The 12,915-nt window shown below is 43.7% G+C and overlaps 1 protein-coding gene across 1 annotated transcript in view; it reads right to left on the minus strand.

The window, feature by feature from the left end:
- The window catches only part of CLNK (cytokine dependent hematopoietic cell linker), a 181,269-nt gene that overhangs the window by 56,401 nt on the left and 111,953 nt on the right, over nt 1-12,915 (minus strand). The window contains exons 5-8 of the mRNA XM_070069585.1: nt 12,730-12,767; nt 9,958-10,099; nt 8,672-8,778; nt 1,399-1,444 (exon numbers count right to left, since the gene is read on the minus strand). Of these exons, the coding sequence (XP_069925686.1) occupies nt 1,399-1,444; nt 8,672-8,778; nt 9,958-10,099; nt 12,730-12,767 (333 nt within the window). The remainder of the gene's footprint in view (nt 1-1,398; nt 1,445-8,671; nt 8,779-9,957; nt 10,100-12,729; nt 12,768-12,915) is intronic.

Consider the following 12,915-nt stretch of genomic DNA (forward strand, 5'->3'; position numbering starts at 1 on the left):
ATTATTTATATTAATATAAATTATAAAAAGAGAGATAAGTGGAGGAGAGTGGGAGATAGGGAGTGGTAGTTCCAACCCTTGGTTCACTCACCAAATGCCTGCAACAGCCAAGGCTGGGCCAGGTCAAAGCCAGGAGCCTGGAATTCCATCCAGGTCTTCCACATGGGTGGCAGAGACTCAAGTACTTTAGCTATCCCTGCTGCCTCCAAGGGTGCACATTATTAGGAAGCTAGAATTGTGAGTGGAGGAGCTGGGACTCGAACAAGGCACTTTGAGATGGGATGCAGTTGTCCCAAACAGCATCTTAGCTGCTGCACCAAACATCACCCCCTCTACCTTTACCATGCTCCACTCTGTTCTTCCCCCCGGGAGAGTGACCAGCATGGATACATATGGGCTGCCTCGCCTTCTCTTTTCTGGTTGGGCCCATCCATTGGGAGGGCAGAGGGCAGTTGGAGAGAGAGGTTGAGTATTTAGTCCGTTGGCTGTCTCCCTGGGAGGTCCCTTGGCCAAGGTCACTCAAGATGGTGTGTTCCTGGCTTTCAGTAACTATCCTCTCTTCGCTTTGGGCTCAGGGGTGGTAACTATGCCACTACCATTAGCTGTGGTTCCTGGACCATCCCTTATTCTTGCCATGTACATTCCACACATCTCAGGAAATAGCCCCTTTGTAAATAAACTTCCTTAAATTATCCAAATTGGCATGTGCCTCCCGTTTTCTGATGGGTTCCTGGCTGCTATAGTTCCCCCATTAAAGAAAATGTGGTGCTGATGAGACACAGAATATAGCACTAGACACATAAAAGATGAATTTGATATATTTCAGTTATTGGGAAGTATAAATCATAGGATCCTTATCTTTTCCAGTTGAACATTGTAAGTAGAAATGGGGGGTACCAGGAGAAATGATGAGAGAGGATGTAACAGACATGATTCAATTTCATTCACTCTCCTCCACTTGTGCTTCTAGTGCTAGTCAAACTGATTATTAGCTTTCAGGCTCATACCTGTATTTTCATCTTCAAGTTGGTTTGTTTTGCCCAAGTGTTGAAATTTGTTGTCATATTAATTATTCAACTTTAAAAAGTTAGATTCCTATTGTGACTTTTCTATGGGTGTATTTATGGAAATGGCATCGTTATATATATTCAGTGAAATCCATGTGTTTTAAGAGAATTCCTTGATTCTTCACAATCAATTTATTTGTCAATAGGTGAGGCATAGAAAGACATAAGGTGTGTGATTCTTTCTGAAAGTAGACAGCTATTTCCTGAGGGGTAGTTTAGAAGACCCCCTTATATAAGGTGATTCAGGACCACAAAAAAATTCATAAGGCAATCTCATTATGGTGTGAATATTCTCATACTTAGCATTCAACTTTTTGTGATGAAGCTTTACCTTTGACATGTTGGCTTCTGATGTCCTTAGAAACAGGGTTGTCCACCTGTAAAAGACGATGTGGCATTGTTAGCTCTTAAATGATGACCACGACCCCATCTTGTGACCAGCTATTCTGGGTGGTTAAATTCTCCAGGATAAAGACCCGAGTCCCCGGACTCAGCCTTCTTAGACAGGACCATGCTGCATGGTTGGTCATCAGTAAATGCATTTAAATTCATGCAGGCACCACTGCCAGGAAGGGTGCAGAGGCCCAGCTGGCATTCATCCCCAAACACCTGGATGTAAGATACGATTCTGCCTCACGTTGCTGTGGGCCTTAGGGAAGGGCATCCTAAGAGCATCAGATTTTTCACCTTTATAAATAGGGAGCTTACACAGTCAGTTTACCTCATTAGACTCTTATGAAGATCAGAATAATAGGGTACTTCAAAAAGTTCATGGAAAATGGAATTAACAGATGTTTATTTTGGTGCAAAAAATGGAAATTCATGTATACTCTTTTCACAGTATGCATTTGCCATGGATTATTTTGAAGCCCCCTCAAATGTATAGATTTCATATTTTTGGTACCAAAATACACTTATCTTTTACTTCTATTTCCCACACGTGTTTTGTAGTTCCTTGTACATGAGCAGGTACTTGAAAGTGACCAAGCAGGCAGGTCAGAGTCTGGCTCCCCACGAAAGTCTGGGTTGGGATTCCATCTGCACTGTGGCCTGGTTGTGAGGTCACACAGCCTTCTCCCTCAGTTTCCTCGTCTTTGAAATGGGTGTGACAAAAGTACGGATTCCACATGAGGAGGGGAGGATCACAGACACACCTGCCAATTGCCCAGAACACTAGGTGTCACTACTCATGCTGGGGAGTTTTCGGTGCCATTGCTCAAAAGAGTGAACTCTGCTGCGCATTGGAAGATCTAAGGGCAGAAAAGCTGATGAAGATGCCATCAGATGCTCCATGTCTTTGAAAGCCTTTAAGTCAGTTTTGGGGGTCTTTGCATCACTATTTAATGGCACTAAGTTGGGTTGGCCATAGATGGAAGTAGGCCAATACTGCCTCTTACCCTCTGTGGGCCTTCGAACCACAGTATTGTGTCTGCTTGGGAAGGGCATAGTGATTGTCTCCTGCTCAATAGAGCCAAGATGGAGTATTAGGGCTTGATTTTATTGTGGCTGTACTTTCCTTCATTGCATCCTCAATCTCTAATTCCTCCAGGGTTACTCTTGGGAGTGCTGTAGGGTTTCTCTCACATTCCCAGTACACCCACAGCTGTCATTCTTCTCTGTCCGCCTTCCCCCCACAGTGGCTGTCTCTCAATGCTCTTGCACCTCTCTCTGTTGCTTGCTTGGTCAGTGGGGGCAGGAGGGGTTTTCTGTGGTCTCCATCTCAGATGTGCCTGCAAACTTAGCCTCTTTGGACAGGACTTCCTTGGTGCCCCTGCTCTTTTTCTCTTTGTCAGCCACATTCTGCTTTGTGTCTTTTGTGGATAGGGGGTCTTTTGGTGTCTCTCCCAATAGTAGGCACCCACCAAATTCTGCTTTGTGCCTTTTGTGGGTAGGGAGTCTCCTCCAATAGTTGGCACCCTCTGGTAGTAGTGGGACCCAGGCCTAGGGGTGTTTTCTGCCTTTCCCCGGGGGTTTTACTGTTTTCTGTCACATAAGTATTTATTAGTACCTCCTACATACTGCAGCAATGTGGACTGTGAGAGAGCTTAGGTCCTCAAGGAGGCCTCAGATATGCATGATATAGGTGCATTATACCACAGTTCTGAATCAGGGCATTACAAATTGAGCTTCAGGCCTGGATAAATCTTTGCTGTGGGGGCCTTTCCTGTGTGTGTCCCGTATGATGCTTAGTATTTCTGTCTTTCACCTAAAAAGATGTCAGCAGCACTCCTCTAGTCCTGTCAGTCACACGTCTGCAGACTTTGCCTAAGGTCTCCATCCATCAGAGCCAAATTCTCCCCATAATATGTACGCATGTTGATGTGTCAATTAAAAACAATCCAACCCACGTGCTGAGAGCCACTGATTACAGTGTGACATGTTACTGGTGTGAAAGACAGCGTTGCCTTGCTTCCAGAAAGCTGCAGGCTGGGCTCAGCCAGGAAGCTCTGTGTGCTCCCTTCATCTTGGTTCACCTCCACCCTAGCACTTTGTGTTCCCTCAGCACCGCCAGTTTGGGTTTCTGCTTCCTCCATTAAACTGTGGGCACTGCCTCATGTTCATACCTTCATGGAGCTTGGTGTGCAGGAGGCAAATAGAAGGAGGACCAGTATTTTAGGGTAAGAGAGTAGCCAACCTAAGGAGTTTAGATAAGAACTAGCCTCTGTCCATTTCACAGACAGTTTAATCTCAACATAATTGTGTGGAAACAATAATGACCAACTCCCAAAGGGAAAAGTATAATACACCTGCCATAAAAATGTGATTTTTTTTTAAAACACTGACTACAAAGCAAAACTCCCCTTTTTATCTGAATAGAGGCCAAGTCTGTGCTTAGTTTATAAGACGATTTCTCTCTTGGCCTCTCCTGTCCTCTTTGTCTGTGATTTCCACTTGCAAAGTGATCTAGCTAAAGGGAGAATTTTTTAAAAAAAATTGTTTTAAGCTGCAAAACTACAAGAGGTCAAGTGTCCCTTATATGAAATGCTTGGACTCGAAAGAGCCTATGATTTTGGAGCTTTTCCAAATTTTGGAATGTTTGTGTAGACTTCATGGTTGAACGTCCCTAATCTAAAAATCCCAAATCCAGAATCTGAAACATTGAGTGTTATGTGGGTTCTCAAAAAGTTTTGGATAGCAGAGTATTTTCAGATTTTAGATTTTTGGACTAGGCATGCTCAACACATGTGAAGGAATATAAAATAACAAGAAAGAGGCTTAAATTCTGGCATAGTTATTTTTCCATTTTAAATCAAATAAGGATTATTTTCTCTGAAAAATTTTCATTCTGGACACTCCCTACATGTAAAAGGGGGTGACCAGTGCTCTCTAGGGCAAGGAAGAGTCAGCTTGTTAGCTGATCATTCGTTTGTACTCCTCTGCAACCAGATCTGCCCCTAGTCCACTCACTGTGAAATCCTGTGTTCCCTGAGCACATTTTATTCACTTGTGCCAAGTGTCTGGAGATGTGCCCTCCCTGACAAGCTGCGCCCCATTGTATTGCCCCGTCTGCAGTTTGGTGACGTAGCAAACACTGTTAGTGAGTAGGAGAACTTTGAAGGCTGGGCTGAAAACAAGGTTCTGTAGGAACAGAAGCAAGACTGGCTCTTCTTCCATTAACAACCATTTGTTTTCTGGGATTGAGTTCAAATGATTGGAAGTTTGTTCATCCGTTTCACTGACTTCTGTTGAAATTCTCCTGTGTAAAGGAGCTGTGGCAGCTGGAGCTAACATAGTCCCTCTCATCTCAGAGACGCCCCTGACTGACGGCCTTGTGCTGTCCATGTATTCCTGTGTCAGTGATGACATTTGATGGAGAGGATCGTGAAAGCCCAGAGAGCGTGGGTCACTGGCCCAAAGGCACAGAGCTCATAAATTGGAATCTGGTAAAATGGGGCTGATGTTCACCGTGCAAGGTTCTATTAAGGCTGAAGTGCCATTCACTCAGTCTGATCGGTGCTAGGAAAGGCTTCCCCTGGTCTGCCTTACCCTGCTTTAATTACATATCACGTGCCCTATTACCTATCTGCTATTTATTTTCATATATACGTGTTGTTGGTCTCCTTCCACTGGGATGTAAGTTTCATGAGAGCAGGGAATTTCTGCTCACTGAGATGTCCCCAGAGTCTGTACAGTGTCTGATGCTGGCAGATCCTGGAGATGCACTCCTTGATTGAATTTGGTGGGTGGATGATTGAAGTGTTTAGCCCAGTGCCTGGGTATAAAGGAACTTCAACATTTCATCCTGCAACTTGTTCTCTCGATCTCTATGAGATACATTCTGTGTAAATGACATTGCTTGGCATACAGTTTGTACTTTTTTTGTCTCCTAGAGTTTGAATGTTTGTTGTCTGCAAAGTTGTGTTGAAATCTAACAGGCGTTTTAACAATACTAAGGGGTGAGAACTTTGAATTATTTGTTTTGAGAGGTAGAGAGACAGAGAGAGACAGAGCTGTCATCCAGTGGTTCTGTCATATACTACTTGGGCTAGGCTGAAATTGTGAGCCAGAAGTTCAATCCAAGGCCGGTGCTGTGGCTAATTAGCTCAGGCTAATCCTCCACTGGCACCTGAGGTTCTAGTCCTGGTTGGGCGCTGGATTCTGTTCCAGTTGCTCCTCTTCCAGTCCAGCTCTCTGCTGTGGCCTGGGAGTGCAGTGGAGGATGGCCCAGGTCTTGCACCCTCATGGGAGACCAGGAGGAAGCACCTGGCTCCTGGCTTCGGATCAGCACAGCAACACGGCCTCAGTGCGCCGGCCATAGCGGCCATTTGGGGGGTGAAGCAATGGAAAAGGAAGACCTTTCTCTCTGTCTCTCTCTCTCTCACTGTCTAACTCTGCCTGTCAAAAAAATAAAATAAAAATAAAATAAAATAAAATAAAATAAAAATAAAAAAAAGAAGTTCAATCCAGGTATCCCTGGTGGGTGGCAGGAACCCAATTACTTGAGCCATCACCACCGCCTCGCACAGTCTTCACTTACAGGAAGCTAGAGTCAGAGCCAGAGCTGGGAGTCAAACCTACACACTGCCCGTGGGACGTGGGCTTCTTAGATCAGATGTCTGCCTCAAGAGGTGGTGATGTTAAGAGGTAATTAGGTGGAGCTGGTGCTGTGGCATAACAGGTAAAGCCGCTGCCTGCAGTGTGGGTATCCCATATGGACGCCGGTTTGAGTCCCGGCTACTCCACTTCCAATCCACTTCTCTGCTATGGCCTGGGAAGGCAATGGAAGATGGGCCCATGCATCTGTATGGAAGACCCAGAAGAAGCTCCTGGCTTCAGATCGGCACAGCTCCGGCCTTTGCAGCTAATTGGGGAGTAAACCAGCAGATGGAAGACCTTTCTCTCTCTGCCTCTCCTTCTCTTTCTGTGTAACTCTGAGTTTCAAGTAAATAAATACATCTTAAAAAAGAAAAAAAAAAAGAGGTAATTAGGTGGGGCTAGTGCCATGGCATAGTAGGTTAATCCTTTGCCTGTGGCACTGGCATCCCATATAGATGCCAGTTTCTGTCCCAGCTGCTCCACTTCCAACCCAGCTCTCTGCAGTGGAAGATGACCCAAGTGCTTGGGCCTCTGTACCCATGTGGGAGATCCAGAAGAACCTTCTGGCTTCTGGCTCTTGGCTCCTGGCTTCGGATTGCCCTAGCTCAGGCCATTGTGGCCATTCAGGGAGTGAACCTGTGGGTGGAAGACCTCTCTCTGTCTCTCCCTCTCTCTCTCTCTGTAACCCTCCCTCTCAAATAAATAAATAAATCTCCCTCTTAAATAAATCAATCAATAAAATAACCCTCCCTCTCAAATTAATAAATCAAATAAATTATTTATTTGAAAGACAGAGTTATAGAGAGAGGTAGAGACAGAGAGAGAGGTCTTCCACCCGCTGGTTCACTCTCCAGATAGCCGGAGCTGCACCGATGTAAAGCCAGGAGCATCTTCCAGGTCTCCCACATGGGTGCAGGGGCCCAAGCACTTGGGCCATCTTCTACTGCTTTCCCAGGCCATAGCGGAGAGCTGGATCAGAAGTGGAGAAGCAGGAACTAGAACTGGAGCCCATATGGGATGTTGGCGCTTCAGGACAGGGCTTTAACCTACTGTACCACAGTGCCAGCCCCATAAATCCTTTTTTTAAAGAGGTAATTAGGCCATGAGGACCTCACCCTCACATTATTGCCATCGTGGTAGTGAATTCATTCCCACTGGAGTGGGTTTGTTAAAAAAAGGGGTGGGGTTGGCCCTTTTCTTCTTTCTTTGCCCTTTGGTCACATGATATCATCCCCTACCACCTGAGACAGCAAGAAGTCCCTCTCCAGATGCCAACTCCTTGATCTAGGACTTCCCAGCCTCTAGCACTGTGCGGGATAAATTTCTGCTCATTATATAGTACTCAATGCCAAGTATTCTCTAGTAGCAGCATAAAATGCACTAAGGCATTGCCAGTGTTAACACTAGAATTCAAGTGATATTGATAAACAATGTGACCAGATAACACACAAGAAATAATGTGAGTATTTGAAAGCATTTTCATCTTAACTAATGGATGAAGTGCAAGCTAAAAAAGAAATTAACAGAAAAAAATCGTCTAAAACATGAACAAAGTAATCAGTGAGAGCCCACGAGGTGGATATTCCCATGGGAGCTTCTGAGAGGGTTAAATGAAATAAATTTTCAGGAAGGAAATTTCACAGGATGTTTCAAAGCCTTCCAAATGTTTTCACTAGATGGTTAAGTAAAATAATAAAAAATCCTATCAGTGAGATATGATATATCTATAAAAATTACACTTGTGAATCCTTGTTTGTCACATGGGAAATTGTTTTACAGCTAGAACTCAATGTGAAAAAAGCCCTCCTGTAAGAAATATATCTGCATAGATTTGTTGAAGTCTTTAGTGGAACATTAAGACTTTGTCTATAATTGTAAATTAAAAATATATTATCTTAAGATAATACCTAAAATATTTAGCTAAACAAAATCCATAAAAATACTGACACAAAATACATCAAAATGTTGTGATAAATAACCCTGAAATCCTGGGGGAATTAATGAATATTTTATGTATTTCTACATTAAGAAAGTTAAGAAATATTTTATTAAAAGTAAAAATCTCTTCCTATATATGTTTAGAACATGTTATGAGATGTTTAACAGATATTTTCATAAACAGCTTTGGAAGTAAGCGTGGTGGGACTTCTCATTCTTGTTCTGTAGATAAATTTAAAAAGAAGCTCAGAGAAGTCACGTGATTGACTTATCACCATTCAGTCAGCAACTAGGAATGATAGGCTGAGAGTCTGGGTGAAATAATGTATTGTTATCAGATTTGAGTCGAAATTTCTGCTCCAAAGACTAAGCATTAGATGAGCTATATGTAAGTCATTAGCTTGACGCGTGGCTCACAGTAAATTTTCAGCAAGTGTTAATTCTACTTCCTTCTAGATTCTGTAGAGAGGTAGACTTGTTAGTCATGTAAGTCGCTCCTCTGCACCTCACTGAACTTGCTTTGCTCACCACCCAAGGAGATGCCTTGGGGAAGAAGGGTTGGGGCTGCTCCCAGCTGGTTAGGATGTGCCCTACATGTGTTTGCTTCACAGGGTCCAGTGTTTACTCACTTCTTCCAGTCTTGTCCATGGGTTCCAGGCTTGCCCTTCTGTGGGGATGGAGGTCTTGACATTTGGCAGAATGGAAGGATCCATCACACCCTTAAAATAGCGTGTATCTTTGCAAAGAGAAAAATATGAAAATCACACCTTATGTAGACTTTAGCACACTACGTTTACAAAATATTTGCACACTGACAAATCAAATGCTCACAAAAATATGAGGCCCGAAATCCTGCTTTCTCTTAACAGATGAGGAAACTGGCATGAAGAGCAGAAATTGTTCCTTTTGGTGCACACAGTAAATGTCAAGGTATTGAACATCCTTCACTTTGTCATCTGAGAAACTACTTTGTTTTGTGCCACATCACACCACACCCTTAAAAAAATCTTCCTAGATTCCACTCGCCCACACCTGACCCTTGGTTCTCATTTCTATAGCATATACCTGATGTAGTCTATCAAATTTATCTGTTGATCTGTTTCTGCCACTGGATCGTGACCTTCCTGAAGGTCATGTGTTATGCTTTGCCTTTGTGTCCCTTCATTAATCCCAGCACAGCACAGATATTTAGTAAATGCTTGTTGAACGCATGAAAAGATTATTGTCTTTGTTTGTGAGATGATTCTCTCCAAAAAATATTCTGTAGATTCATTTCAGCAGGCCTGGCCTTCAGAAATCATGACTGTTTCCTCTTTCCCCTTGCAGTGGTGTGCTGTGGTATGGTTCAGAGAGCTTGCTGAGCCAAATATGTACCTCAATTTGAAAGAGGCCACAGTGGATGTGAAATTAGGTGTTTCCTAATCTTACCAAAGGTGGCTTTGCTGCCATGCCCTAGGACAATCTGCAAAATGATCAACCACATTAAAAAGTCTGCCTTTCATTCTACTCCCTTCAGTGCAAGCTCCATGCTAACATTTCCCATGTTGCCCACATGCCTGCCTGGCCACTCTCTGCCATGGCCAAAAGCTATTCTTACTCAAGAAGGACACTGGATCAGTGAGGGCTAGCAACCACAGGGGTCGGCCTGTGTGCTGAGAACTCCACACGTATCGTTTATATAACCTGCAGGAAACTCTCTGTGATACGTCCTATTATGAACCCTGTTTTCAGATAAAAGGAGTTTTAGAGAAGGTCATGCAGCTGGTAAGCCATGGAGGTGGGATTTTAACCCAGGGTTGGATAAAATCTGCACACGTAATCACTATGGTTGGTCAGAATCTGCACCTGTAATTACTATGCATCATCACAGCATGGATATCTGTCTTCAGACTTTAGGAAGACCCCCAAGTGGTACCTGCATATTCAGATTCCTTTATGGGCCTGGCTGGTAAAAATTTCACCAGTGGCCATGTGTCTGCCATCTGACACTCGGGATCTTCATAGGCGTTATCTCTGTGGCCTTTTGCTCCATCCAGGGCTGCAGCAAAGCCTTTTTCCTAAGTGGTCAGGACATTTGAGTGAGTCAAAGGAATGCAGAATGCTGACGCATGGTGCAGGCTACAGTGCTAGCTAGGAAGACACCATCAAGTTCTTATTTTATTTTATTTTTTTTTAGCTTCAAGTTAAAGATTTAAGTGTCTGGGGCCAGTAGTAGAGCAGTGTTAAGCTCCAGCTGTGACACTGGCATTCCATATGGGTGCAGATTCTAGTCCTGGCAGTTCCACTTCTGGTCCAGCTCTCTGCTATGGCCTGGAAAAGCAGCAGAAGATGGCCCAAGTGCTTGGGCCCCTGCACCCATGTGAGAGACCTGGAAGAAGCTCCTGGCTCCTGGCTTTGGACTGGCCCAGCCCTGGCCACTGTGGCTATTTGGGGAGTGAACCATTGGATAAAAGATCTTTCTCTCTCAATGTCAGTCTCTCTCTCTCTCTCTCTCTCTCTCTCTCTCTCTCTCTCTCTCTCCCCTCTCTCTTTCTCCCTGCAACTATGCCTTTCAAATGAAATACATAAATATTTTAAAAAATAAACTTTTTTTTTGACAGGAAGAGTTAGATAGTGAGAGAGAGAGAGAGAGAGAGAAAGGTCTTTCTTACGATGGTTCACCCCCCAAATGGCCACTACAGCTGGCGTGCTGCGACCATGGTGCCACGCCGATCCGAAGCCAGGAGCCAGGTGCTTCCTCCTAGTCTCCCATGCGGGTGCAGGGGCCCAAGCACTTGGGCCATCCTCCACTGCCTTCCCGGGCTACAGCAGAGAGCAGGACTGGAAGAGCAGCAACCCAGCGCCCCAACCGGGACTAGAACCGGGGGTGCCAGCGCCGCAGGCAGAGGATTAGCCTAGTGAGCTGCGGCGCCAGCCTGAAAAATAAACTTTAAAAAATTTTTTTTATTTGACAGAGTTATAGACAGTGAGAGAGAGAGACAGGGAGAAAGGTTTTCCTTCCATTGGTTCACTCCACAAATGGCCACTACGGCTGGCACTGCACCAATCCGAAACCAGGAGCCAGGTGCTTCCTGCTGGTCTCCCATGCGGGTGCAGGGGCCCAAGCACTTGGGACATCCTCCACTGCCCTCTTGGGCCACAACAGAGAACGGGACTGGAAGAGGAGCAACTGGGACTAGAACCCAGCGTCCATATGGGATGCTGGTGCTGCAGGTGGAGGATTATCCAAGTGAGCCACGGCGCCGGCCCAAAAAAATATCTAAGAGTCTGGAGCTGGGAGTCAAACACGAGTTTAATTCTTATGCTAGGTAGAATTATAAACTTGCTCCCTAAATATTCCTATTGCTGATTATTTAATCAAGCCTTAAACAGTGAAGGAACACTGCAGGTGTAATTAAGGTTACTAGTCACCTGACTTCAAAATTGGCAGATTATTCTCAATTACATGGCTGGGTCCAAGCTTTAAATGTAGAAAGGGACTCTGTTTGCAGATGAGATGATATTGAATGCAGAAAATCCAAAAGAATCCATTAAAAATCATTATAATTTAGAAAGAATGATTCAGCAAGGTGTCAGGAGGCATGATCAAGACTATGCAAAATCCAGTTTATTTCTTTTTTTTCTTTTTTTTTAAATTATTTATTTATTTTTTTACAGGCAGAGTGGACAGTGAGAGAGAGAGAGAGAAAGGTCTTCCTTTTGCCGTTGGTTCACCCTCCAATGGCCGCCGCGGCCTGCGCACTGCGCTGATCTGATAGCAGGAGCCAGGTACTTATCCTGGTCTCCCATGGGGTGCAGGGCCCAAGCACTTGGGCCATCCTCCACTGCACTCCCTGGCCACAGCAGAGAAGAGGTGCAACCGGGACAGAATCCGGCGCCTCGACCGGGACTAGAACCCAGCGTGCCGGCGCCACAAGGCAGGGGATTAGCCTAGTGAGCCGCGGCACCGGCCACATGCATAAGTTTTTCATAAAACATTTTAAATGAACTTTTTGATGATCTCATATATAACTTAGCAATAAAATTTCTTGTAATACTAGATATTTGAGTTAATGTTATGAATTTTTTTCTTTTTTCTCTTTTAATTTTGTTTAAGGAAAACAACTTCATGCATTTAAATATTTTCCTTTAATTGTTAAAATTCATTGTAAATATTGCAAATGGCTCCATAAAATGGATATGTCTTAACATATTCAAACATATTATTATAAAATGTCAGTGAATGTCTTTTAATATGAATCTGAATTTTAGTTGATTTCATTAGTTTAAATTCCCAAGCATGAGCCAAAAAGAAGATGGATATTTTTATATTGTTTAATACTGTGAAATTACCTTCCAGAAAGTTTGCTTCCATTTAAAATTTTACTGTGGATTTCTGACAAAGTAAACTGAAGTAGATCATTGAACTGCATTTCTCCTAACACACTTGTCAGCATGGTGTGCTGGCTTTTTCATCTTATTCTACCTCCATGATGGCCATGTGAATTAATTTTTATCTCCATTTTATCGTTGGGAAATCGGAACACAATTTTGTACTCAAGAATTGAAATGCGGTTTTCCCTGCCAATGAAGTACTTTATTTGGGAAAGTATTTTTTTAATTTTAATTTACTGCATATTTTGAGAAAAGCCACTTACTTTGTAAGCAGCAAAGACTAGCAGAATAGGTAAGGGAAACAGTGACTTACGTCATCCCGGGGAGGCTTTTTAATAGTCTGGTACTGGCCTGCCAATAAAAAGGAACCAGATGTTATTTCCATCACAGAGGCAGCTCAAAACATTGACAAGACTGGGCTCTTGTTTTTCTCCAGAAATCCTGTGTCTGTTTCCATGAATTTTTCTTGACCGTAATCTTTCAAAACTGTTGTGAACAG

The sequence above is a fragment of the Oryctolagus cuniculus genome, chromosome 2 (genome assembly GCF_964237555.1).
Source record: "Oryctolagus cuniculus chromosome 2, mOryCun1.1, whole genome shotgun sequence".
NCBI lineage: Eukaryota > Metazoa > Chordata > Mammalia > Lagomorpha > Leporidae > Oryctolagus > Oryctolagus cuniculus.